The sequence below is a fragment of the Chlorocebus sabaeus genome, chromosome 17, assembly GCF_047675955.1.
Source record: "Chlorocebus sabaeus isolate Y175 chromosome 17, mChlSab1.0.hap1, whole genome shotgun sequence".
Taxonomy (NCBI): Eukaryota; Metazoa; Chordata; class Mammalia; order Primates; family Cercopithecidae; genus Chlorocebus; species Chlorocebus sabaeus.
The window spans coordinates 43,429,652-43,456,936 of record NC_132920.1 but is presented as its reverse complement, the minus strand read 5'-3'; the positions used below and the strand labels follow the sequence as shown (position 1 = coordinate 43,456,936).

General features: G+C 49.8%; 2 protein-coding genes across 5 annotated transcripts in view; one reads left to right on the top strand and one right to left on the bottom strand.

The window, feature by feature from the left end:
• The first annotated feature begins 723 nt into the window (after positions 1–723).
• Positions 724–4,974, top strand: DNPH1 (2'-deoxynucleoside 5'-phosphate N-hydrolase 1). Its single transcript, XM_007972495.3, has 4 exons — positions 724–1,360; positions 4,214–4,282; positions 4,466–4,576; positions 4,735–4,974. Exons 1-4 carry the CDS (start codon positions 1,165–1,167, stop codon positions 4,881–4,883), a joined length of 525 nt encoding a protein of 174 aa, XP_007970686.1. The 5' UTR covers positions 724–1,164; the 3' UTR covers positions 4,884–4,974.
• Positions 4,975–5,913: 939 nt separating this feature from the next.
• Positions 5,914–27,285, bottom strand: part of CUL9 (cullin 9) — a 44,546-nt gene continuing 23,174 nt past the window's right edge. For all 4 annotated transcript variants that reach the window (XM_007972498.3, XM_073005999.1, XM_073006000.1 and 1 more), the window contains 21 exons: positions 27,056–27,235; positions 26,738–26,847; positions 26,480–26,662; positions 26,175–26,335; positions 25,354–25,582; positions 25,079–25,268; positions 17,223–17,368; positions 16,962–17,091; positions 16,608–16,807; positions 15,204–15,451; positions 14,027–14,372; positions 9,887–10,027; positions 9,576–9,740; positions 9,166–9,329; positions 8,724–8,817; positions 8,124–8,198; positions 7,873–7,983; positions 7,618–7,735; positions 7,117–7,250; positions 6,337–6,410; positions 5,914–6,255 (listed from right to left, as the gene is read on the bottom strand). In XM_007972498.3, coding sequence (XP_007970689.2) covers positions 6,060–6,255; positions 6,337–6,410; positions 7,117–7,250; positions 7,618–7,735; positions 7,873–7,983; positions 8,124–8,198; positions 8,724–8,817; positions 9,166–9,329; positions 9,576–9,740; positions 9,887–10,027; positions 14,027–14,372; positions 15,204–15,451; positions 16,608–16,807; positions 16,962–17,091; positions 17,223–17,368; positions 25,079–25,268; positions 25,354–25,582; positions 26,175–26,335; positions 26,480–26,662; positions 26,738–26,847; positions 27,056–27,235 — 3,395 coding nt within the window. In that variant the 3' untranslated portion in view covers positions 5,914–6,059. The remainder of the gene's footprint in view (positions 6,256–6,336; positions 6,411–7,116; positions 7,251–7,617; positions 7,736–7,872; positions 7,984–8,123; positions 8,199–8,723; positions 8,818–9,165; positions 9,330–9,575; positions 9,741–9,886; positions 10,028–14,026; positions 14,373–15,203; positions 15,452–16,607; positions 16,808–16,961; positions 17,092–17,222; positions 17,369–25,078; positions 25,269–25,353; positions 25,583–26,174; positions 26,336–26,479; positions 26,663–26,737; positions 26,848–27,055; positions 27,236–27,285) is intronic.

Below are 27,285 nucleotides of genomic sequence, written 5' to 3'. Positions count from 1 at the left end.
GTGGGCGACAGGCACCTTGTCCCAAAAAATAATAAATAAATAAAGTTTTTAAAAACTCCATCTTACATTTCAAAAGGCATCAAGCCAATAGGGTCCAGATGTTCACCTAACCAATGGAGACAACACCCAATCAGATAAGGGCATCGCCCTTTACTATAAGTCCTCATCAGAGGACTCAAGGGCCATAAAATGAGCAGGACTTCAGCAGCTAGACACCGCCACCTTAACAGACTGAGTCTTGCTATCACTTGTGACCAGCACCTGGTGTCTGCCTCTGAAGGCTCTGCTCAAATCAAGGACTCTTCCTTGCAAGCCCTTGACGACTATCCCCATCAGGCCAGGACTCTGTCCATAACACTCTCCTTGGACTGGTTCGTTAACCCCTTTTCTCTTGATGTTAAATGTTCCTGTGTTTGATGTGAAATTTTCATCTGTAACATTTATATCCTTATATCCTTACATATAATACTATGTGTGGTTTGCAAGACAGTCTGACCTGTGGAGTGGCTCCAGCCTGCATGCCCACGGCTCTGACTACCAAGTGAACAGGTGGTCCTAAGAAGAACTGCCTTCTTGGGAACTCCATGTGGTGCCTAACTTTTGTGATTGAAATAGCATCAATAAAAACCCGACCTTATGGGTAGACATAAAGGTGGGTGGACCTGGTTCTGTATGACCTTGGGCAGCTCGGGACATGGGGAGACCTGTTAGGAGGCTGTGGAGAGCCGGGAGGAGGCTTAGACCAGCGTAGTGGCCCTGTAGGTGGTGGTGAGATTTCAGATTTGGAAGGAGGAATCTACACGAGTTGCCAATGGATGGGACGCAGAGTTTGAGAGAAAGGGAACGATCCAGATGACTCCGAGGGTCTTGGGCCTGAGCAGCTGGGAGGATGCAACTGGGAAAGACGGCGGGGAGGCGGGGAGCAGAAGCTGGTGAGGTGGGGAAGTTCTGCTTGGACAAGGTCAAGTTAAGGTGCGTATTAGGCATCCGAACGTCAAGTCCGGGAAGGGTGTGTTTCAGAGAGGGTCCCGGTTGGATCCTCCCAGTTCGTCTTCCCCATTCCACAGGTGTGGACTCAGCAGCCGATCTCTGCGCTGGGCCGGGCGGGGTCACGTGGCCGCGGGCTGGCGCCCCCTGGCGCGGGAGAGCGCGGGCGGCTGGGGAATGGCTGCTGCCGGGGTGCGGGGGCGCAGCAAGAGTGGGGAGCTGGGGGAGTCTGGCCGCCCGGCCCTGTACTTCTGCGGGAGCATTCGCGGCGGACGCGAGGACAGGACGCTGTACGAGCGGATCGTGTCTCGGCTGCGGCGATTCGGGACAGTGCTCACCGAGCACGTGGCGGCCGCCGAGCTGGGCGCGCGCGGTGAGGCCCTGGGGACGCGGGCTGCGGGGACGCGGGCGGAAGCCTGGCTGGGCTGGCGGGGTCCCGGCCTGATACCGCGGCAGCTGCGCTCCCGGCGCCAGGAGCCCGCCCTCCTACCCCGGTGCTCCATCCAGCGCCCCAGTCCGAGAAGGAAACTGGCCGGGGCTCGGACTGCGTGGGTCCCAGCAAGCCTGCGGGTGTAAGGCATTCTCAGCATTATCTTGACCTTTGGTTCCTTCTTGGAGAACTCTGTCTTCAGCTGCTTTCAGAGCGTTTGTAGGGTGCAAGAGAAAGAAGGTGGATTGGGCTGCTTTGCCTGGGCTCAGTTCCCACTTCACCCGCTGGAATCTTTTCCACCACCCAACACGAAAGGTATCCTCCTGCCTCCCCACCAAGTTTTGTTTTGTTTTGTTTTGTTTTTGAGACGGAATCTCACTCTGTCGCCCAGGCTGGAGTGCAGTTGAACGATCTCAGCTCACTGCAACCTCCGCCTCCCGGGTTTAAGCGATTCTCTTGCCTCAGCCTCCCGAGTAGCTGGGACTACAGGCACGCACCACCACACCCGGCTACATTTTGTACTTTTAGTAGAGACGGGGTTTCACCATATTGGTCAGGCTCGTTTCGAACTCCTGACCTCAGGTGATCCGCCCTCCTCGGCTTCCCAAAGTGCTGGGATTACAGGCATGAGCCACCGCCCAGCGCCTGCCTCTCCTTTTTCTGTGAAGACATCAGCACTCTCTTAGACCCAGCTGACCCCAGTTCTCGCTATTACTCTCTCTCACGTTTTTGTTTTGTTGATACAAGGGCCTCTCTGCCGCCCAGGCTGGAGTGCAGTGGTGTGATCATAGCTCACTGCAGCCTCGGCCTTCTAGACTCACGATCCTCCAGCCTCAGCCTCCTATTAGCAATGGCTGCAGGGGCACGACACCATGCCTGGCTAATTTTCAAAATTTTTCTGTAGAGATCAGGAGTCTCACTGTGTTACCCAGTCTGGTCCTGACCTCCTAGCCTCAAGTGATCCTCCGGTGCCTTGGGCCTCCTGAAGTGCTGGCACTATAGGCATGAGCCCCCACGCTGGCCTCATGTTCTCTTTCAGGCTGTTATTGTGTTCTGCTCCTGGCTGCTGGGTTTTTGTTTTTCCTTTTTTCCATTTATTTATTTATTTGGAAACAGTCTTGTTCCATTACCCATGCTGGAGTGCAGTGGCAAAATCTCAGCTCACTGCCAACCTCTGCCTCCCAGGTTTGAGTGATCCTCCCACCTCAGCCTCCCAAGTAGCTGGGACTACAGGTGTGCACCACCACACCTGGTTAATTTCTGTATTTTTATAGGGACGGGATTTTGCCATGTTGGCCAGGCTGGTCTTGAACTTCTGAGCCCAAGTGATCTGCCTGCCTTGGCCTCCCAAAGTGTTGGGATTACAGACATGAGCCACTGAGTCTGGCTGGATTTCTCTAAAGCATACTTTGATGTGCTGGTCTGGAATCTTGCAGATCCTTCCAGTTTGAAAATTGTGTCTTGAATGCTTGTGCTTCTGCTAAGAAAACCTTAAGTGGTTTCCACTTACCCTACCCAAGAGCAGACCCACAATTTGTGGGACCTCATGCAGTTCTGGGAGACCTCTTTAAAAAGACAAAAATCACAATACAAAGTTGCTGATGGTTTGGAAAGGGCCTATGCAAGTGGAGGACCCTGAAGCTTATAGCTCATTAGTTCATGGTATATCCAGACTGCCTGGTGGCTCTCCAGGTCTTTAGTGTTATCTGAGGGAGCCTGTTAAAAATGCAGGTTCTGATCATCTGGGATAAAGCCTTCGAATCTGTACTTTCTTTTCCCCCCCAAGACAACAGTCTTGCTGTGTGGCCTAGGCTGGAGTGCAGTGGAGTGATCTCCGCTCACTGCAACCTCCACCTCCCAGGTTCAAGCAATTCTCCTGCCTCAGCCTCCCAAGTAGCTGGTATTACAGGTACCTGCCACCACGCCTGGCTAATTTTTTAATTTTTAGTAGAGATGGGGTTTCACCATGTTGGCCAGACTGGTCTCGAACTCCTGACCTTGTGAGCCTACTGCCTTGGCCTCCCAAAGTGCCAGGATTACAGGCATGAGCCACTGCACCCGGCCCGAATCTGTACTTTTTTTTTTTTTTTTTTTGAGACAGAGTTTTGCTCTTTGCCCAGGCTGGAGTGCAGTGGTATAATCTCGGCTCATTGCAACCTCCGCCTCCTGGGTTCAAATGATTCTCCTGCTCCAGCCTCCCGAGTTGCTGGGATTACAGGTGTGCACCATCATGCCCAGCTAATTTTTGTATGTTTAGTAGAGACGGGGTTTCACCATGTTGACCAGGCTGGTCTTGAACTCCTGACCTCAAGTGATCCACCCGCCTCAGCCTCCCAAAGTGCTGGGATTGCAGGCATGAGCCACCATGCCTGGCCCTGGAATCTGTACTTCTAACAAGCTCCCCAGTGGTCCTAACCTGATGTGGTGGGCTGAGCCTCACCGTCCTGGAAGATAACATTTAATCAAGCTAGGACCTGAGATCCCTACCTTCTGGGCCCAGGATGCCTCTCCTACTTTTGGCTAAGTGCCCATGCACCTTTCCCTAATCACTCTCATGTGCTGCCCATGTTCTCATTTGGCCCTAATCACACACATCCCACCTTGCACAGGGCTGAATTTTTCTTTTTGTGGCTATTTCATTTCCTCGCTGCTTTGACGAGATCGTCATGTTGGGTCAGGTCATCTAGCACAAGGCTCTCGCCCTCCCTAAGCAGGGTGCGTATAGACATGCAAGGGCATAGGAGTTACGAGGAGCCAGCATGAGGCATGTCCCTGACCAGCTTTCCCTCAACACAGGGGAAGAGGCTGCTGGGGGTGACAGGCTCATCCATGAGCGGGACCTGGCGTGGCTGCAGGAGGCAGATGGTGAGTGGCGCTCCCTCCTTCCAGCACCTAACTCTTCTGGAGTGCTGGGTTCCCCTGGACATCCCAGCCTCCACACCTAGAAGGGACTCCCAGAGTTCCCTCCTCACCACAGCCACATCGCCATCTTCCTTATGAACCCCAAGTGCCCCCAATGCTGAGGCTTCCTCTCGTCTTTCTTCCCAGTGGTCGTGGCAGAAGTGACACAGCCATCCCTGGGTGTAGGCTATGAGCTGGGCCGGGCTGTGGCCTTCAACAAGCGGATCCTATGCCTGTTCCGCCCGCAGTCTGGCCGCGGTGAGCACCCCAAGCCTCCCTCCTGGCTTTCTGTGGACCCAGCCCTCAGCTCCTTCCCTGGTGGGCTCTGAGCACCGAGCCTCCCTCAACAGGGAAGGGGGAAGGGAGCTGTGAGGGTGGGGATGGGAGGCAGCTCCACCTTTCCCTGCCCTTTCCAGTGCTTTCGGCCATGATCCGGGGAGCAGCAGATGGCTCTCGGTTCCAGGTGTGGGACTATGAGGAGGGAGAGGTGGAGGCGCTGCTGGATCGATACTTCGAGGCTGATCCTCCAGGGCAGGTGGCTGCCTCCCCTAACCCACCCACTTGACTTAATCTCACTTTCTTAAATTCTTCTGTTCTCAGACACTTCCTTCCTCTTAGCCCCAGGAGCAAATTAAAAGGTACAGTTAAAATCCTAACTTTCTGTCTGAGTCCTGCCACACTTCACTTCAAGATAGATGCTTTAGAAATCTCTAGGCCGAGAGGAGGACAATTCCAAATGCCCTCAAGCCCCTTCCTCCCCAGGAACACTTAAGAATTGGGAGGAGGGTCGGCACGGTGGCTCACGCCTGTGATCCTAGTACTTTGGGAGGTTGAAGTGGGCGGATCACAAGGTCAGGAGATTGAGACCATCCTGGCTAACACGATAAAACCCTGTCTCTACTAAAAACGCAAAAAATTAGCCAGGCGTGGTGGCGGGTGCCTGTAGTCCCAGCTATTCGGGAGGCTGAGGCAGGAGAATGGCGTGAACCCACGAGGTGGAGCTTGCAGTGAGCCAAGAGTTGGGAGGAAAGGCTGGGTGCAGTGGCTCACGCCTGTAATCCCAACACTTTGAGAGGCCGAGGCGGGCGGATCACGTGAGCTGAAGAGTTTGAGACCAGCCTGGCCAACATGGGAAACCCCATCTCTACTAAAAATGCAAAAATTAGCCGGGCGTGGTGATGCATGGCTGTACTCCCAGCTACTCAGGAGGCTGAGGCAGGAGAATCACTTGAACCCGGGAGGCGGAGGCTGCAGTGAGCCGAGATCAAGCCATTGCACTCCAGCCTGGGGGACAAAAGCAAAACTCCATCTCAGAACCAAAAAAAAAAAGAGTTGGGAGGAAGGTTGTTCCTGGGGGTGGCCACCCCACTCTGTCTCCCCTGAACTGGGCTGGGGCTGCACCTGGCCCTTTCCATGCCAAACTTCACTTCCCTTTATCAGCTTAGGTCAGATGAGTCTGCTCTGAGCCTTCTTGGAGGATAGAAGAGTCCAGAGGTCTAAAGGAAACAGTAAAGATTAGGGGTGTGGGTGGATGTGGGGCCAGGGCAGTGGCAACTGATTGGCCCCTGGTGAAGCTGTCAGCCTGCTCCGAGACGTGTGTGAGAAAGAGGCCTTTATTCAATAAACAGAAAGAGGCACTGCAGACGCTGGGAATCCCCTCCCCATGACAAACAGGGGCAGCTCCCGCCCCCGCAGCCCCGTGACTCTGGGGCGGCTCTAGGTGTTTCCTGCATTTGCCCCCTCAGTCATAGGCCTCATCTTCATCCTCCTCCTCATCACCAAAGAAGAAAGTCTCTTGGTCCAGGTTCTCAGACTCATCGTAGGAGAAGCTGTCATTGTCCAGCTCCTCATCAAACTCATCCTGCTGCCACTCGGGCACATCATCCTCATCGTCTTCCTCCTCCTCTTCCGCCTCTGGCCCTGAGGAGGCCTGGGGCCTAGGGAAAGCCACCACACTCAGCCCAGAGGAGGCTGCCATGTCCCACTGCCTCCTCCGTGGCTCTGCCCACCCCACTTACTGACTGCCGGGCACGTTGGGTCCTTTTGTCTCCCAGGCCTCTACTGATGGACTCTGAAGACCAACCCGGAAATCCTGGTGAGCAGACAGAAGGATTTGGGAAGTAGGAGGTAGAGGGCGTGGGGCCTTTGGACCCAGCATTCCTGCCACTGATGCTCTGTGAGGGCCAAGCTCTTGCTAGGACTCCTCCCCTCCCAGCACAGCACTTCATGAACCACTGCCTTTGTGAGTTCACTCACGGATGGTCTCCAGAGATACGGGGTACCAGGGTGAGGCACACCACCCTGTGCTTAAAGAGCTTACAGAATCTATGTATGTCTTTTCTGCCCACGTGACTTACTAGTCAGTAAGCAACCAGAGGACAGGATTCAGTTTAGACTCAGCATCAGTGCATTAGAGCTGGAGAGAGCCTGGGAGAGCCCTTGCTCCAGTGACCCCAATCCCCTGATGCCCACTCCTAGGATTTCAAATCCATATCTGGGAAGTATAGTCTGGAAAAGTTCCCCAAGTGATTCTGATAGGCACCTGACCAAATACCCTTGATGTGGGCTAGCCAACTCCTTTATTTTGTAGGAATCCCCAGGAGGTGAAATGATAGGGTCCAGCAGCATCAGGCAGGTTGGCCTAGGAGCCGGGATGTGCACCCAGGTCTCCTAACATCCATTCACCCACTTTGCTGCCTTTCCTTCTGGACTCGCCCCAGGGCAGGGGCTGTGCTGGGACAGGAGGACCACAACTCCCGCAGAACGCAGGAGCAGAAGGGGTCTGGGCCAGGGAGTACCTGGGCGGAATGCTGCAGGATGGCAAGCAGCCTCTCCTGGATCCGTCGGAGCAGCTCCATGCCCGTGCTGAGGCAGTCAGCCCGCAGGAGTCGCAGGGAGGAGGCCAGGTCTCTGCACCGCAGCAGGGTCTCCTCTGCAGAGGGGGCAGACAGAGAGGCTCCCTCCCTTCTCATTCTCATCCATTCTTTTCTCCAACAAACACCTATGGAACATCTACCAAGCGCCAGGTGCAGCTCTAGACATTCTCATGAAGCTCCCTAGGGGAGCAGGGTAGAGACCAGAAACCAAGAAACATCCGCAAACATCTGCGCCCTTGGGCACCTTACAATGTAGGCTTTCGACCTGAACTTTAACAGCCAGGCAGTGAGAAGGCCATGAAGAATGAAGAGGAAGAGGAGAGAGGGAAGGTGGGGCTGCGGCTTGACCTGTTTGGGAGGGGCTGGGCTGTGCAACAGAGGGGGGGAGGCAGGAGGAGGGCCTGGCCGGCAGGGGTGGCTCACCCAGGAGGATCTGCAGGGCATTGGTGTGCAACTCCAGGTTCTCCGTCTGCTGCTCCACCACGTCCATGTACTCTGCGTCCTGGCTGTAGAAGCTGTACACACAGGCATAGGCCAGCACCTGCAAGGGCTCCCGTCAGCTCTCCCGCCTGCCCTCTCCTCATTCCCTTCATCCAGGCAAGTCCCATGAAAGCAGCCAAGCTCCCCAGACCCCTTTGGCACGCCCCTCCCCTGCCCTCCTCCCCCACCCACTACCACCTTCCGAGCCTGCTCCAGTCCCTGGCAGGCATCATTGAGGAAGGTGAAGGATCTGGGTGGGGGCACTTCATGGATGGCAGATACCCGGTTCCGCAAGTTCACAGCAAATTCCTGTGTGGAGGAAGGTGTATCAGCACCAGCACAGGTGGCGCAGCACCACCTGCCCGGTCAGACCTTCAGCCCACCCCCCTCCACCCCGCCACCCCACCCCGCTTCTGCAGGCATCTACCCGCTGTTTCCTCCCGGCTCACCCGCGCCTGGTGATGGAAAGTGCACCTCTCGTTATAGTCCTGAAACCGCTTCTCCTGGCGAGCTGCCTTGCTTACCTAGCAAGGATATGTTGAGTGGGCTATTGGGTGTTTTGTTTGGACAGGAAGGAGTTAATAAGTGGAAAAGGCAACATTCATGGAGGCCTTTCTATACCTCCCCTGGTTATCTTCATTCAGTCCTTAAGACTGTGTGGGGTAGGTCATATTATTCACCCCTTTTGCAGAGGCTGTTGAGGTTTGGAGAAGCAAATGAACTTGCTCAAAGCCACATGCTAAGCAGCACAGCCAGGCTCTGACTGCAGGGTCCCTGCTCTGCCCTGCTGCCTCCTGAGAGTGTCTGGCCCTCCCCAGCCTTTCTGTAGCCACCTCAGTATGAGAAGTCCTGTTCTGGAGCTGAATTTCCCTATGAACAGACTTTCCAGCATCTGCAGGCCCAGGTGGCTGTCTTCCGTGCACTGAGCCTCTGTCCCAACAGCCAGAACGCTGCACTGTGCACGGAGCCTGGTCTGCCCAGGACCTGGTAACAGCACCCCTCCCCAACGGCTCTGGGTCTCTGCCCTCCCCCAGTGCCCAGCGCCTTACCATGGCAGAGCAGTTGTAATAGTCTTTGTGATTTGGCTTCCAGGACTTGAGGCAGCGCCAGCAGAATCCATGGTTACATTTGGCACAGGTCATGCTATGGAGGAAGCTGGCTGGTCAGGGACTCCTGCCTCTGGGCAGGGGCATGCCAGGAATGCCAAGGGCCCAGATGCACCGCTGCTGATGCTGTGGCCTCTGCTCCTGCCCTGATAAGTCTCCTTAGTCATACCCAGCCCTGCTGAATGCACCCCTGCTCAGTGTGGACTTACAAGTGGGAAAAGGAACGTTAAGATCCAGGAAGCCACTGTGGAGGCTGCCACATGAGGGGCGGCTGAGGAACCACCCTCTTTTGCTGAGCTTTACACTAAGCCCGTTCCTCCCTCCTTCTGCCAGGTTTCCTCCCTTCCCCTTGCCCTCTGGCTCCCCACAGTACCCCCCTTCTTACTGCAGGCACCCCTCGTTCTTCTCGATGGGAGCCTGACAACTGGGACAGCGCTTGGAGATGAGCTTGGCCAGGTGCTTGCTCTGTGCCTCCACACTCATGCCGTCATAGTAGCCGCCATCATCAACCCACTGAGACATGTGGCCACAGCTAGCAGGGTAGTGTGCCTAGGGCAAGAGGGCGTGGTAGGGACACAGCTAAGTCCCGAGGACAGCACGGCTGGTGTGCACAGGAGAGGGGGGAGCAGGCACAGGTCACATTTGGAGGGCTCCAGGAAGAAGAACAGGGCTCAACTGGGTGGCAGAAGCTGAGGAAGGACAAGTCACAGTCTGTGTGTGTGGCAGGGAGGGGGTATTAAGCAGGGAAGGAGTGTGAATCCTTGCTCAGGGTCAGGGCCAGTGTGGGACTCCCACCTCAGGGAAGCTACAGTTGAAGCAAGAGGCCCAGCCACACTTGGAGCAGGTGGTCCCACAGCCCAGGCCCTGGCGGCACAGGATGCGGTCGCAGCCCTGGGGGTTGGTGCACCAGGTCAGGTTGGAGCAGCTCTCCACATAGCCACGCAGGAGCGCCTTCTCATACTGTGGAGACGCAGGTGCCACAAGGTGAGGGCATGGCTCTCCAGGATGCCACACCTCCAGGCCCCCAGACCCCATAGCTCAGCCCACTCCCTGGGGCACACTCCTTTGGCTCTGCACTGGAGCCTCTCTCAGACGAGAGAGGATACCTTGGAGATGACCTCTGGTGAGGAGACGATGGCACGAATGAAGGCTCCGGTGGGCTGGGCGGGGCAGTCGGCAATGGGGCAGGTGCAATTCAAAACAAGGTTCTGCTCTATCCGAGTTGTCAGGTACTCATTCCAGCAAGACTGGGAGGGACAAAAGGAGGGGCTGCTCAGAGACAGTGTGGGAGCAGCACAGGGGGAGTATCCTGGTAACTAAGGTAGCATCCCTCCTTCCCTTCCCCTCCACTACAACGTGGAAGCCCAGAGACAAGCCTGCCTCTACATCAAACAATGCTGACTCCTCTCTCCGGCTTCACTGAGACTGGCCCAAATTACAGTTGTCTTTGAGGATGGGGTAGGCTGTGTATTTGCCTAATCATAATTACTGTTGGGATGGACAAGGAGAGAATGGGTAGAAATAATCAAGAAAAAGGAGAATGATTCAAATTCTAAGAAAGGTATGCAGAGAGCAGGAAGGTCCGAGAGAAAGGAGGCCTGGGAAATGGGTCGCCTGGGTGGCTGACAACACAGCTCTGGTCTCTCCTCCCAACTCCAGTGGCTTATCTCCAATGACTGTTTGGATGCTCCTGTCTCCGACTCACGCCTCCAACAGACCCAGCCTCTTCTCTACAAAACTGACTTGCCCATTGCGTTTCCCCCAAACCCTGATCAACTTGCACCACGGTCCCCCTCGTCACCAGTGTCGGAATCTTCATATCGTTCTCTTGCTCCCATGTCACTCCCCCATCCTAAATCAGGCCATTATCCCCTCATCCCTAAACCACTGTGAGAGCCTGTTCTGATCCATGGTCTCCTCTCCCGGTCTCTCCCCCACACCATCCATTTGGTCTATGCACGAGCAGCCGTCACAGCCATCTGAGCCTCCTACAATACTCCATGAACGACCCCTGCCTCTCACACTGCCTATGGCCATGCTTTCCAAAATGATGGGTCTAAACCCTCAGGAGACCGTGTGTCTGTCATATCAAAGCTGCAGCATAAATGTGAAGCACCTGACTAGATCGTTTTTACTCAAAGTACCAGACCAAGGTAACAAAACCCTTTCTGCATTGAAACAAACCCAGACAAGGCTGGGAAATTGAATGCAAATTCTTGCATTTTTGAGATAGAACAGGGAAAATTTTCTCTGAATTCAGACCCTACTCTTATAGGCACACTGGTGCCTCAGGATCCCCCTCTGACCTGGCATCTCAGTCTGGGGACCCCCAGCTGCTCTCATGACTATTGTCCAACCCAAGTGGTGGGGCTCACCCTGGGAGCTGTCCTGCTGCTTCTCTTGCGTTGCTGCTGTGCCGCTCAGCTGTGACTAATGCTGCACGGGCTCCTCCTCAGCAGGGGCTTTTCAATCAGCCTGTTCATCTGCCTGGTTTTTAGGCCCCTTGTCTATCTGTCTCTCTCTCTCTCTCTCTCTCTCTCTTTTTAGACAGGGTCTCGCTTTGTCACCCACACTGGAGGATAGTGGCACAATCATGGCTCACCGCAGCCTCAATCTCCTGGACTTAAGCAATCCTCCCACCTCAGCCTCCTGAGTAGGTAGAACTATAGGTGTGCACCACCATGCCTGGGTACATTTTTTTTCTATTTTTTGTAGTGACAGGGTCTTGCTATGTTGTCTAGGCTGGTCTCAAACTCCTGCGACCCCCCATCTCTATATCTCTACAGGCTTGGTACCCTGGGTCTGCTTCTTTCTCTTTGGGTAAGGCCTGCCAGGCCTCTCCGCTTCATTCCAAATTCAAAAATCCACTGTCTACCTGCCAGTTCCACACAGGTGTCCAACAAGCAGCTCAAATTTCACAGGGCCACAACAGAGTAAAGATGACACATGCCATCCACCCAGATGCTCAGGTCAAAAGCACAGGAACCATCCTTGATTTCCCTCTCTGAAGCCCCTACATCTAACCCCACCAAATCCCATCAGCTCCACTTCCAAATGTGTCCCAATCTGCCCCCTCTCATCGCCACTGCCCCTAGTCCAAACTACCACCATCTCTTGCCTCTAGTACGACAGTCACCAAATGGGCATCTCTGCTTCCACTCTTGCTCCATCCAAGCCTTTTCTCCATATAACGGCAGAAGCAATCTTTTAAAAACTGTAGGGCCAGGTGCAGTGGCTCATGCCTGTAATCCCAGCACTTTGGGAGGCCGAGGCGGGTGGATCACGAGGTCCGGAGATCGAGACCATCCTGGCTAACACTGTGAAACCCCGTCTCTACTAAAAATACAAAAAATTAGCTGGGTGTGGTGGCAGGCACCTATAGTCCCAGCTACTCAGGAGGCTGAGACAGAAGAATCGCTTGAACCTAGGAGGCGGAAGTTGCAGTGAGCTGAGATCGCGCCCCTGCACGCTAGCCTGGGCGACAGAGTGAGACTCCATCACAAAAAATAATAATAAAATAAAAATAAATAAATAAATATAATAAATATAAATATAAACCAGATCATATCACTATTCTGCTTAAACCCACCATGGCTTCTCATAAAATAAAATCCACTGTCAGGCTGGGTGTGGTGGCTTATGCTTGTAATTCCAGCACTTTGGGAGATCAAGACGGGAGGATTGCTTGAGACTGCCAAAATTCAAATCCTGACCTTTGGCAAATTACTTCACCTCCAAGTGTCTCCCTCTGTCATGAAAAATGGCAGTAACAAAAACACCTACCTCATGTAACTAGTATGAGAATTAAGTAAAATAATGCATGTAAACAGCACAATGTCTGGCTCAGAGTGAGCTCCCATCAATATTATTAGCTCTCTGGTCATTTCTTGCTGGGATTTTTTTCAATACCTCATTTAGCACCCAATGCTATGCACATAAGTCCATGAGAAATATTTGTTGAATGAAAAAATAGAAGTGTAAAGGAAATAATTAAGAACCTGGGGTAAAGGGAGCATAAGCAACTATGTGAGAGGAGGAGCCAGAAGCAGAGCCAAAGGGAAAGAGAAAAGGAGAATACACACACACACACACACACACGCATGCATGTGCACACAAGCACATGCAGACACGTCTATCACCCACTACTGGGGAAACACTGTTGGGAGAAGCAGCTGGAATTCATGGCAACCAGGACTGCCCCTCCTGCTAAGCTGATGTGTTTGGGCTTGGCACCAGTTCTAAAGAGCTGTGAGGCAGGGAATATCGGACTCAGTGCTCCAGGTTCTCTGTACCTCAGCCCTACTTTTTTTTACTTTTGAAGATGACTCACTCCCCATCTGCAAGCTTCTCTGTGTCCACTGTACAGAAGCAAGCCTATACAGCAAGAAGACCCTATGGCAGGGTCTCACTCTGTCCTCTAGGCTGGAGTGCAGTGGTGAGATATTGGCTCACTGCAGCCTCCGCCTCCCAGGCTCAGGTGATCCTCCCACCTCAGCCTCCCGAGTAGCTGAGACTATAGGTGTGCACCACCATGCCCAGCTTATTTTTGTGTTTTTTGTAGAGACGAGGTCTTGCCGTGTTGCCCAGGCTGGTCTCGAACTCCTGAGCTCAAGCAATCTGCCCACATCAGCCTCCCAAAGTAAGTTGATTACAGGCGTGCACACTACCTCACCAGGCCCATTTAAAAAAAAATTTTATATTAAGTGAGAGTATATGATAAAAGTAGTGATAGTGCACTGAGATGAGGGGACTTAAATGGTGATAAGGGCAACCACAAACTAGAGTTATTGCCAATCTACTAACACTTTTGCAAACACTTCACAAAGTGCCTTGACATCTATTTTACACATATATCTCTTATTCTAACTTGGCTGATAATGGGAATCCCGTGAGGATGCTTTAAAACTTCCTCCAGATTTCTCACCTCCAGAGATTCTGATTTAATTAGTCTGAGGTATTGTCTGGGCATTAAGACTTATAAAAGCTTCCAGTGATTATAATATGAAGCTGAGCTGGAGAACCATTGATACATATCGCTAGATCCTAATCACCACCCTTTAGAGTGTCAAGGCAGGTGGTACCATCTACAGATGACAAAACTAGTTTAAGAGGGACTAAGAGACTAAATCCGCTATTGCCCCGGTGATCAAAATGGCAGTGCTGGGCTAGAACCCAAGAATTCCCAAGGAATTTTGTTAGGGTAGGGCAGAGAGCCAGGGGCAGGAGCAATGCTGGCGGGGCCTCACCTTACAGCAATAGTGCATGCAGCAGAGAGAGGGCAAGTCGTCGTCACAACCCAGAGGGCTCACGCAGACAGGGCAGTGGTCAGGCCGTGCGGGTACAGCCTGGGCCTGGGGTACGCACAACCCAGCTGCCAGCAGCAGTGGCTCAGGGTCCTCACTGTAGCTCTGCAGCAGCTGTTCAGCGCCCCAGTGGCAATGAGCCAAAAGGTGCTGAGCGACATCTGGCTCTAAGTTCAGAGTCTCCTGCACCTGACACACCGTCTGCTTCATCAACCCTTCTACTTCCTGGGGGCTCATGGTGCGGCCTGCAGGCAACTGTAGAGATGCCAGGGTAGCCACAGCTTCTGGGCTTGTGGGGAGGGAAGAAGCAGAAGTCAGTATTCCTGCCCTGTTATCCAGCCTACTAACTGAACCCCACCTGGCCCCCAGCTCCCTACTTGAGCATACTTGCTCGCTTGCCTAACCAGCCTCAGGATAACCACCCAAACCAACCGTCAGAGTAGGTCCTCCACAGAAGCATTTGTAAATGTCAGGGTGGGGCTGGCTGTTGCAATGACTGGGGAAAAATAGGTATCTAGGGGTCAGGGTGCTAAAAGACCAATAGCTGATGGGACAGTCCCACTGTAGGTCTCACCCCAAATGGTGGCAGCACCTGTAGTGAGAACAGCAATCTCCATTCTTACTGCTCAAGTGTGGTCTGTGGACCAGCAGCACAGGCATCACAGAGAGCTCTGCTGTTAAATCTGCATTTTAACACTAGCTCCTTGTTGAGGTTTGAGAAAGATTACTCGAGATAATTCACTTTACACATGATGCAAACAGCATGATACAAAAAGCAGGGCCATAACAGCTTCTAAAGAACATTAAAAAGCTTTAGGGATGCTGGCTGATGAGTGAAATCCTATGGCAAATTCCTCTGTAGAACAAACTTCCTGAAAGTTTGTATATTTAACTGAGTAGAGTACATAGTTAGCAATCAATACATATTTGCAGGCCCCAGTTGGAAAGGGGTGGTGGTGCTGGGAGGGTCAATAAAAACTATCAAAGTTAGGGAAATAATAGGGATAGGGAAAAGGGGATTAGACAAAGAAAGAAGGGAAGTGTTTCTCCACAAGGGATATTGGTTTTGGCATGACAACCTCTCCCACCTCACTGCAAGGGGTCAGGTGGGGTTGGCTACCTAGGCTTGGAGGTTTTGCTCTGGCTGCCACAGAAAGGGACATCTGCCTGACCCCGGCAGGGCCCCATGGGCTCTGGAGCAGCATACATCAGGATCTGGGGCCGGTCATCACGCCGTTTCACGTAGCCCTGGCCTAAGAGGTGCAGGATGCAAGAGAGCACATCTGTACTGGTACAGGCCACGCCCCCAGCAACAGTGTGGCCCAGGGTTCCAGGAGGATTTGGACCCTTCTGCCAGGCCTCCAGCACCTGGATAGGAGGAAAGAAACAATAAGGCCACTTTTACCTAGGAAGTAGGCTGCTGGGCTCAATGCCCAGTTCTGCCACTTATTCCCCCGCCTCTTTTTTTAAGAGACAGTCTTGCTCTGTCACCCAGGCCAAGGTGCAGGGGCATGATCATAGCTTACTGCACCCTCAAACTCTGGACTCAAGTGATCCTCTCACATGAGCCACGGTGTCTGGTGGCTCTGCCACTTACTAGCTGTGTGATTGTAGATTAGTTACTAAGTTTCTCTCTCTTTCTTTTTTTTCCAACAGAGTCTCATTCTGTTGCCCAGGCTGGAGTGCAGTGGCACCATCTCTCACTGCAACCTCTGCCTCCTGGATTCTCCTGCCTCAGCCTCCCAAGTAGCTGGGACTACAGGTGTGCACCACCACACCCAGCTAATTTTTGTACTTTTAGTAGAGATGGGGTTTCACCATGTTGGCCAGACTGGTCACGAATTCCTGACCTCAAGTGATCCACCCACCTCAGCCTCCCAAAGTGCTAGGATTACAGGCGTGAGCCACAGCGCCTGGCCACTACTAAGTTTCTCATACTTCACTGTTCTTATCTGTCAAATGAAATAAAATAACATTTATAGGATTGTTGTTAGGATTAAATGATGACTTTTTTTCTTTTTGAGACAGAGTCTTGCTCTGTTGCCCAGGCTGGAGTACAGTGGCACAATCTTGGCTCACCTCCACCTCCACCTCCTGGGTTCAAGCGATTCTCATGCCTTGGCCTCCCAAGTAGCTGGGATTACAGGCATGTGCCACCATGCCCAGCTACTTTTTATATTTTTGGTAGACACAGGGTTTCGTCTTGTTGGCCAAGCTGGTCTCAAACTCCTGGCCTCAAGTGATCCGCCCGCCTTGGCCTCCCAAAGTGCTGGGATTACAGATATGAGCCACTGTGCCCGGCTGGATTAAATGACTTAATCATGCAAACTCTTAGAATAGGGCCTGGCACATGGTAAACACTCATGCCTTATCTTTACCTCCTATCTGTTCTGTCAGGCACAGAAAACCCAGATGGAAATGTCACCCTACAGAAGTCTTACATTGAAAGAGTTCACTGTGTTCATCCCCAATCCCAAGCATGATTCCTTCCCTCCCCCAACTTCATGGTCCCCTCTCTGCCTACCAGACAAACCAGCTGATCAATGTGGAGGCCCTTTTCCCCATGGGCTTTGAGAATACGAACAAGAAGACAGCTCAAGAGATTCCTCTTCTGTTCCAGGGTTCGGCCCTCATCCTTCTCTACGTTCAGGTACGCCTGGGGAGGTATCAGCCACAGGGCCTCCCCACTGCGCTGGCGCCCAGGCTCATGAAGCCGCAGCACACCTGGAACCCGCTCCCGGTCAGGTACCGGAGGAGGCAGAGGGACAGATGAATGGGGACTAAGATGACCCCATTCTCACCCCTACTACAGTCCCTCTATCCTGAGGGCAACCCCCTGACCAGCAGCAGAGGCTCAGCCCGGTCCCCAGTGACCTACCCCTGCGTGGAAAGTCCTGGCCCTCATGCAGGGTCAAAGGGCCATTCCCCGAGGTGAGGGGCACGAGTGCCTGGAGCAGCAGCTCTGGGGAGAGGGCAGAATCCTTCAGCAAGGTCTCTACTGACACCTCCTGATGAGGAGAAATGCCCAGTCAGTAGTCAAAGGAAAGAAAAGAAAGAAGAGGGGAGGAAGGATGAAAGGAGGAGAAGAGCAACAGACAAGGTGGCAGAGAAGACAGAGAGAGGCTAAGGGCTGAAGCACCTCTGTATGATTGAAATTCAGCAGCAGCCACATCTGCACGGTGGACACATGCAGTGTCTGGTTCCCAAACTGCAGCTCAGCCCGGCCCAGCCACGTCCACTGCAGTCGCCGATGTGGTCCCATGTCCAGGACTGGATGGTTCTGACCTAGGCAAGTGTCAAGGAGAAGGGTGGAGACACGGAATGGGCGAAACAAGGGGTTGAGGTGTCAAGCTTTGCTCCTACTAGTCCCTGCGGGGAGGAGGGTCCCAGCATTTTCAGACAGAGAGATACCTTGTCAAGCTTCCAGATCTCAGCCTTCTCTGCACCTGCCTCCCTGGTGAGCCACAGGTAACTAGGAGCCCATCTCTAGACCCAGAGCCTAGCCCTGTGCCAGGCAGGTTCCATGCAAAAACACCAGAGAGAAAGCACTTGCATTTTGCCCTCAAGGAGCTCACAGTTTTAAAGACCCACTAAGCTGGATCTCTTCCTCCTCCTGTTTCACAGCTCAGGCAGGGTGAGCCTGAGACATCTGTTCATACTGGAAAGCAAGGAAGCTGTCAAAGGGGGAGTATTAAAGGGACCAAGAGCCTACCTGAGAGATGCTCTCTGATCAAAGACGGGACAATTAGAGCATCAAAAAAAAAAAAAAATCTGCAATGTGTGATGGAACCACACAAAATATTTTAAAATCTATGAGTTCATAATGATATGTTTTTAAAAGACCCCATTGGTTATATTTAAAACATACTAGAGAACCAACACATTATTTTTAAAACTAGTTAAAAATAATTGGAAGAGGAAACCATCAAGCCTTTCTTGTATAAACCGGACTTCAGGGTAAATAAACAGTTGGTGAAAGGAAGTTTCTCTTGAAAGCATTCCAGCTAATACATGAAGAAGGAATGACAGAACTAGATATAACTATTTCATAACCCCTAATGAAATGATAGACCTAAGCAATGGTAGAAATGCCTGCCTGGTGAAAAGCTGATGGAAAATTACATGTAATGTATAGACATGACTGACACACTGAAATCCGTTGATTCGTCTCAACATCACAAAGGGAGACAGGCTGAACCTGCCTCCTGGTGAAAGGACACATACCACCACTGAAGCGTTCTTGCCCAAGAAATCAAACCCAAATCTGAATAAGCCTCTACACCTACAAATCAGTTTTCAGGAAATAAAGGAGACAGAGGAATATGCTTGAAGACACCACGTGAATGCAATCAGGAAAATCCAGCCTGTGAATGAATAACCCACTTTCCTCCAGAAATAACTGCAAGGAGGATAAAACGGGAGGTGGAAACCTATAGAGTAAGGGAGATGTAAGATAATGCAACCAAATGCAATGCATGGACCTTGTTTGGATCCTCACTAAACAAAATAACTAACCAAAAAACTCCAAGGCAATCAGGGAAATATGAGCAATGACTGTATATTTGATACAAATTGCAAATTTCTAAATATTTGATAATTGTAGTATCTTTTAAAAAAAAAAAAAAAAAGAAAGAGCACTTATCTTTTAAATTTTGGGGGGGAATAGATGGGAGTACAGATTGAAGCAAGATTGGCCATGAGCTGATATATGTTGGAGTTTAGTCTGTCTACATTTGTATATGCTTGAAATTTATAATAAAAAGACTTTTTAAATGAGGGTGAAAATAACCCTTCTCAGACAAATAAAAAAACTGGTAGGGTTTTCCACCAAACTCCTCAATGAAGACGCTTTTTTTTTTTTTTTGAGACGGAGTTTCACTCTGTCCCCCAGACTGGAGTGCAGTGACATGATCTCGGCTCACGGCAACCTCCGCCTCCCAGGTTCAAGCAATTCTCCTGCCTCAGTCTCCCGCGTGGCTGGGATTACAGGCGTGTACCACCATGCCTGGTTAATTTTTGTATTTTGAGTAGAGACAGGGTTTTGCCATCTTGGCCAGGCTGGTCTCAAACTCCTGACCTCAGGTGATCTGCCTGCCTCAGCCTCCCAAAGTGCTGGCATTACAGGCATCAGCCACCATGGCCGGCCTGAAGGCACTTCTCTAGCAGATGTATTTTAAAAAGAAGAAGGATCAAGAGGCAAAGGAAATGGTGGCTAAAGCAATTGGCATGGTGGCAAATGTAAATATCCCTGAATAAATCATAACAATGACAATGTTGGAGGTTAAAAAAAGATAATTCTAAAATATGGAACAACAGTAATAAGTAATATGGGAATTAGAGCTGGAGTTAAGATTTTCTAAGATCCTTTTATTGTTCAGAAAGGTAGGAAGTGATATTAGCTAATCAAGGATTCAGGTTAAAAATACAAGGGTATTCACTTATAAAAATAGAATGCCTAAGTTCTAAAACTGATATAGACAAAAAATAAATTTTTTAAAAACAATCAATCAATCCAAAAGAAAAAAGACAGCACAAAAACCCAGGGTGGAATCATATGTACATAGGTGCTCAATTTATTCTTCTTTAAATACAAGAAGAGTAAACAAAAACACAAAATGAGAAGTTAGAAACAGCCAATTAATTAATGAATAATAAATGAATTCATTATGAGTTTATTATTTATGAATTTATTACGAATTTGTTACTCATAATGGGCTAAAATTGACATCTTAAAAAGAGATTGTCAGGTTGAACAAAAAACAAATTCTAGTTTTTTTTTTTTGTTTTTTTTTTTGAGACGGAGTCTTGCTCTGTCGCCCAGGCTGGGGTGCAGTGGCAGGATCTCAGCTCACTGCAAGCTCCGCCTCCTGGGTTTACGCCATTCTCCTGCCTCAGCCTCCCGAGTAGCTGGGACTACAGGCGCCCGCCACGTCGCCCGGCTAGTTTTTTTATTTTGTAGTAGAGACGGGGTTTCACCGTGTTAGCCAGGATGGTCTCGATCTCCTGACCTCGTGATCCGCCTGTCTCGGCCTCCCAAAGTGCTGGGATTACAGGCTTGAGCCACCGCGCCCGGCCAAATTCTAGGTTTTTATAAGACGTGTGCCTAAAACACAAAGGGTATGGCAAAGTTAAAAGCAAAACAATCCCAGGGGAAATTCTAACAAAAGTAGAATACTGGCATGATTTTAAAGTATCTTCCCTGACAGACCGCTTATTAATTGTAGCAAGGAGAAAAAATATTAACTATATGAGTGGAGAAAGCAAACAACCTCTTGGCCAGGTTGACAAAATTAACCTCATAAAGAAGGGGCAGATGAAAACTGTGTGCTTCAAGGTGTAAAGCCTTGAGAAGTACATGCCTGCCACATACTTAATATTTTGCCCGGGAATGCATAACCTGAATCTAATGAAGAAATATACCAACTTAAAATGAGGAACCATTTTTAAAAAGTAGGCCAGGAATGTGGCTCACGCCTGTAGTCCCAGACTTTGGGAGCCCAAGGTGGGCAGTTCACAAGGTCAGGAGTTTGAGACTGGACTGGCCAATATGGTGAAACTCCATCTCTACTAAAAATACAAAAATTATCCGGGTGTGGTGGTGGGCACCTATAATCCCAGCTACTCAGGAGGCTGAGGCAGGAGAATTGCTTGAGCCTGGGAGGCGAAGGTTGCAGTGAGCTGAGATTGCACCATTGTACTCCAGCCTGGGCAACAGAGCAAGACTCCATCTCAAAATAAATAAATAAATAAATAAATAAATAAATGAATAAATAAAATAAAATAAAATAAAATAAAAAATACAAAAGGGCTCGGACGCGGTGGCTCATGCCTGTAATCCCAGCACTTTGGGAGGCCAAGGCAGGCAGACCATGAAGTCAGGAGTTCGAGAACAGCCTGGCCAATATGGTGAAACCTTGTCTCTACTAAAAGTACAAAAAAATTAGCCATGCGTGGTGGCGTGCGCCTGTGGTCCCAGTTGCTCTGGAGGCTGAGGCAGAAGAACCACTTGAACCCGGGAGGCAGAGGTTGCAATAAGCTGGGATCGTGCCACTGCACTCCAATCTGGGCGACAGAGCAAGGCTCTGTCTCAAAACAAACAAACAAAAAAGTAAAAGGACCGTATTCTCCAGAAATGTCAGTGTCATAAAAGGCAAAGGATGGTGGATGGGGAACTATTCCAGACTAAAGGAGACTAAAGAGACATGCCAACTAAATGTTACAGGTGATACTAGACTGATCCCTTCCTGGACAAAAAAATGAAGTCATAGAAGACATGATGGGTCAGTTGAAACAATTAGAATGGCCAGGCGTGGTGGCTCATGCCTGTAATCCCAGCACTTTGGGAGGCTGAGGCGGGCAGATCACAAAGTCAGGAGATCGAGACCATCCTAACATGGTGAAAACCCCATCTCTACCAAAAATACAGAAACAAAATTAGCTGGGCGTGGTGGTGGGCACCTGTAGTCCCAGCTACTCAGGAGGCTGAGGTGGGAGAATGGCGTGAACCCGGGAAGTGGAGCTTGCAGTGAGCCGAGATCACGCCACTGCACTCCAGCCTGGGCTACAGAGTGATACTCTGACTCCAAAAAAAAAAAAAAAGAAAAGAAAAGAAAAATTAGAATATGGAGGCTGGGCGCGGTGGCTCATGTCTGTAATCCCAGCACTTTGGGAGGCTGAGGCAGGAGTTTAAGACCAGCCTGGCCAACATGGTGAAACCCCGTCTCTACTAAAAGCACAAAAATTAGCCAGGCGTGGTGGTGGGTGCCTGTAATCCCCGCTACTCAGGAGCCTGAGGCAGCAGAATCACTTGAACTTGGGAGGCGAAGATTGCAGTGAGCTGAGATAGCACTACTGCACTCCAGCCTGGGGGACAGAGTGAGACTCTGTCTCAAAAAAAAAAAAAAAAAAAAAAATAGAATATGGAAAATAGATCACAATACTTATACCAGAGTTAAATTTTTGAAATTGATAAATGAACTGTGGTTATATAAGAGAAGGCCTTTATTCTTAGGAAATATGTACTAAAGTACTTAGGGGCAAAAGGCCAGCATATATGCAATTTATTCTCAAAGGTTCAGAAAAATAAAAGTCTCTCTATACATACATATATACACACATATACATAAACAAAGGGCAAATGGTAAAAGCAAACGTTAACAAAATGTTAACAAAAGGTAAACTTGGATAAAGAGTATGTAGGTATTCTTTGTATTATTCTTGTAATTTTTCTGTAAATTTGAAATTATTTCCAAAGAAATTTTTTTAAGTAAAGGAATAAGCCAGGTGCGGTATACACAGAAATATACACGAAGAAAAAAAAATCTGAACCTGATGAAACCTCTAGATCTAACTTTCATTATTAAAAAGTTTAAGGAAGCCAGGTACGGTGGCTCACACCTGTAATCCCAGCACTTTGGGAGGCTGAGGCGGGAGGATCGCTTGAGTCCAGGAGTTCGAGATCAGCCTGGCCAACATGGCAAAACTGTGTTTCTACAAAAAATACAAAAATTAGCTGGGAGTGGTGGTGCACAGCTATAGTCCCAGCTACTTGGGAGACTGAGATGGGAGAATCACTTGAGCCTGGGAGGCGGAGGTTGCAGTGAGCCACCCAAGATCGTCACACTGCACTCCAGCCTGGGTGACAGAGTGACACCCCCTCTCAAAAAATACAAGTAAAAGGACAAATTGCATACTCTGAATGGTTAAAATGGCAATTATTATGCTAGTTATATTTTACCACAATTTTAAAAAAAAGGTATGCAAAAGATTAAGAACTTCTCTCCATGCAAAAACAAAAAGCTAAAAATAGAAAAAGATAAACTGGAAAGACAATAACCAAAGAAAGTTGGTATACTATTAATACCAGAAAAAAACAGACTTCTAGACAAAAAGCTTTATTAGAAAGAAAGTCACTTCATAATAATGTTTCATTGACTCTGGAATTTCTAAACCTGCATGGTCCATCATAGTAGCCATCAGCCACATGTAACTATTTAAATTTAAACTGATTATGACTGAGCGCGGTGGCTCACGCCTGTAATCCCAGCAATTTGGGAGGCCAAGGCAGCTGGATCACCTGAGGCCAGGAGTTTGAGACTAGTCTGGCCAACATGGTGAAACCTCGTCTCTACTAAAAATACAAAAATTAGCCAGGCATAGTGGTGCACACCTGTAATCCCAGCTAATCAGGAGGCTGAGTGAGGTAGGAGAATCGCTTGAATCCAGGAGGCGGAGGTTGCAGTGAGCCAAGATCAAGCCATTGTATTCCAGCCTGGGTGAGAGAGCAAGACTCTCTCTGTCTCAAAAAAATAAAAATAAAATAAAATAATAAACTGATTACAATTAAATGAAATTATTTAGTTCCTCGGTTATATTAGCCACATTCCAAGTACTTAATTTCCATCAATGACTATCATACTGAATAGTGCAGAAAATAATTTTTCCATCATTGTAGAAAGTTCTACTGGATGGCAATGTTAAACTATTTTAACCTTCTAACAAAATAGCCAAAAAATATATATACAGTAAAACCAGTATGATTAGCAATTTTGAAAAATTCACCATCATAGTGGTAATTTTAGCACACCTCTCTCAGTAGTAGATCAAGTAGACAAAAACTACTAACTTTACAGAAGATGTAAACAAAACAATTAACAAGGTCAGTTTGGTGAAATATGTAGAATCCAGTTAAGAATACACATTCTTCTTAATCACACATGAAACAGGTAAAATATGACCATCTACTAGGCCATAAAGAAGTCTCAATAAACGGCAAAGATTCAGAATCATAGAAACCATGCTCTCTGGCCACAGGGGAATGAGGGTAGAAATATAAAACAAAAAAATAACTGAAGAAAAACTTGTTTGGAAATTAAAAATATATTCTTCTGAAAAACAAAATAAAGAAAAAATAATAGAAATTTTAAAATTCTTAGAACTAAACAATAATAAAAATAATACATAATAAAAACTTATGGAACATCCCAAATGTCCATCAACAGCAGAAAGGGTAAATACATCCATACAATGGAATATGACTCAGCAAAAGAAATGAATAAACGAATGATACCCCTGACAACTTGGATCACTCCCATGGACAGTATGTTTCATGAAAGACATCAGACACAGCAGAACACTGTATGATTCCATTTACATGATGTTCAAATACAGGCACAAATCTATGGTGATAAAGGTTAAAAATAATGATTTCTCCTGGAAGAAGACATTGACCGGAAAGGGGGCATGAAGGAGAGAGCCTTCCACAATGCTGGAAATGTTCTGTATCTTGATGGGGGTGTGAGGGAGGTAGATACATGGGTGTATATTAATATAATAATTTATGAAGCCTTATAATTAAGATTTGTGCACTTTACTGAATACTAGTTATATTCCAATCTGAAAAATCTTTTTGGCCAGGCACAGTGGCTCACCGAGGTAGGTAGATCACCTGAGGTCAGGAGTTCGAGAGCAGCCTGGCTAACATAGTGAAACCCCGTCTCTACTAAAAATACACAAATAGCCGGGTGTGGTGGTACACGCCTGTAGTCCCAGCTACTCGGGAGGTTGAGACAGGAGAATCACCTGAACCCAGGAGGCAGAGGCTGCAGTGAGCCAAGATCACACCACTGCACTCCAGTCTGGATGACAGAGTGAGACTTCATCTCAGAAAAAAAAAAAGAAAAATCTTTTAAAACTTTATAGGATGCCACTAAAGCAGTATTGAGGGGAAATGAAGTCTTAAAAACTTTTATTTGGAAAAAAGTCTGAAAAGACTAAAAATCAATGTTAGAAAAAGAAAACAGAACAAATTCATAGAAAGTCAAAGGAACTGATGAGAGCAGAAATTAATGAAACTACAACCCATGCTTTCTCATCCCTCCGTAGGAGCTGATATTTTTCTTCATATCTATATCCTGTCCAAAGGTCCTCTCCTCTTCCTTTCTTGCCACCCCCAGTCTCACCCCAATCTCCAATTTCCTCTCCCTAGTTCCTCACTCTGGCTGTAGAAACTGGAGAAACGGTCAAGGGCATCACAGAATTCTGTGGGAAGGCACTTTCTGGGATGGTACAGGTAGCAGAGTGGGGAGACCGGCCAGCAGCGTGGTGACAGGACCAGTATAGAAATGGCTGGACTTGGATCTTCAATAAATAATTCTTTCTCAGCTTCCTCTTCCTCCTCTTCCTCCTGAAGGACACAAGGATTTCAAGGGCCCTTGGGCTCCCTTCTTTGGTCTAGTCTTCTCTCACTCTCCTATTCTCCCTGCTCTTACCTCCTCTTCCTCTAGTCTCTTTTCCTCCTCATCTTCCTGCTCCAAGAACAACTTGTCAAGCCGCTGGAGCTGGAAGAGGTGGAACTGGCGCTGCAGCTCCTCAGAGGTACTCAGGCTCTGCAGCATCAGCTGGGGGAGGCGGTTGGGAAAACAGAGGCCAATCTCCTCCAGCACAGCCCCTTCCAGCCAGCTCGAGCCAAAGCTCAGGAGACGGTCCGCCATATAATGCCTGCAGCACACACAGCCCGGGCCAAGCCTCAGTGTGGGTGGCAGCGTGGCCCAGCCTCCCCCTCGAGAATGTAGGTCCCTCTGTCCCTCTGCCTGAGTCACACACCCTACCTCACCTCTTCTCTCCCACTCCCTTTCCACCAATGCATGACCACCTCTACTTTTTTCTTTTCTTTTTTTGAGACGAAGTCTCGCTCTTGTCACCCAGGCTGAAATGCAATGACGCAGTCTTGGCTCACTGCAACCTCCACCTCCCGGGTTCAAGCAATTCACCTGCCTTACCCTCCCGAGTAGCTGGGATTACAGGTGCCCGCCACCACGCCACCACTCCTGGCTAATTTTTGTACTTTTAGTAGAGACAGGGTTTCACTATGTTGGTCAGGCTGATCTTGAACTCCTGACCTCAGGTGATGTGCCCACCTCGGCCTCCCAGAGTGCTGGGATTACACACGTGAGCCACCGCACCTGGCCAGCCATCTACATCTTTCTCTCTCCTCTGCACAGCCTCTTTTCTCATCTCCCCTATAAGACTCAATCTGTCCACTCTCCAGATCTAGGCCTCCCATCCCCTACCCCTCCAGACCTGCACTCACTGATAGAAGTGCTCAAAAGTTGTGGCCAGTTCCAGACCAGAAAGGACCATAATGGGTTCCAGGTGCCGCTGAAGCTGCCCCAGCATTTCCACTCCAGGGGCTCCACCAATCAGGCCACCCTGGATCTGCTGGTCAATGTACCTGGCAAACTGCTCACTCATCTGGGGGCAGTGGAAAGGGCATGGGCAAACCATGAATGAGGGAGTGGAGGAGACTGGGGAGCGAAAGGAGGTGAAAGGGCAGAGCAGAAAGAGATGAACTTGGGACATGACCTTATAGCCCTGTGGGGAGCTGGTGGGACTCACGTGAGCAGCAGTGAGGAAGGACTGCTGCAGCAAGGCGCCAGAGAAGCCACTGCGCAGAGCCAGCGTGAAGGCTGCCCGAGGCCCAAACAGCTCGGAGCCTGCTCTCTGCAAGTGCTCATAGAGTTTACAGTAACGAGGCACAAAGTCTGGGGCCCCCCAAGCTGCAGCCAGGAATCTGCCGACCTGAGGAGAAAGGCAAGAAATGACATAAAAGGAGCAGCCCCTCCCCTCCGCAGACTTCTGCTTGCTTCTGCCCACCTGCTCCTGCACCACGCTCAGCCAGCATTGGGTTATGTTCCTCAGGCTGCTACTTGGAAGCACTGGCAAAGGCGCCGGGCTCCGGTCCCGACCCTTACTGTTCTTGCTGACTGTAGAAACAGAGGGAGAAGGAAGGGGTTTCATCTCAGCCTCTAGGTGAGTACACCGGTCTTGGGTAGTGATCTCCTGGAAAGGCCAGGAAGTCTCAGGGGCCTGGAAAGGCTGGTAGCAAAGCAGCAAGAGTAAGATCCAGGGAGAAGGGAGCCAGATACACCACTGCCCTCAGTCTAAGCTCTATTGGCCACGGTTGGGACTTACAGGGCCGAGTGGATGGCTCAGGAGAAGGCCCAGGAGGAGGCTCCACATGCACCAGCAAGTGGCAAAGGCGACGAACTCGAGAAGCAAAGGACGCTGCTCGACTCAGGGGGTTCTGAGAGCTCTCTCTCTGTTCTAAGTACTGATCCAGCAGCCATCCCAGGGCACTCACACCTTCCGCATCTGAAAGAAGACAGGTCAGGAACAGGTCTCCATGGGAGATGGGACAACAG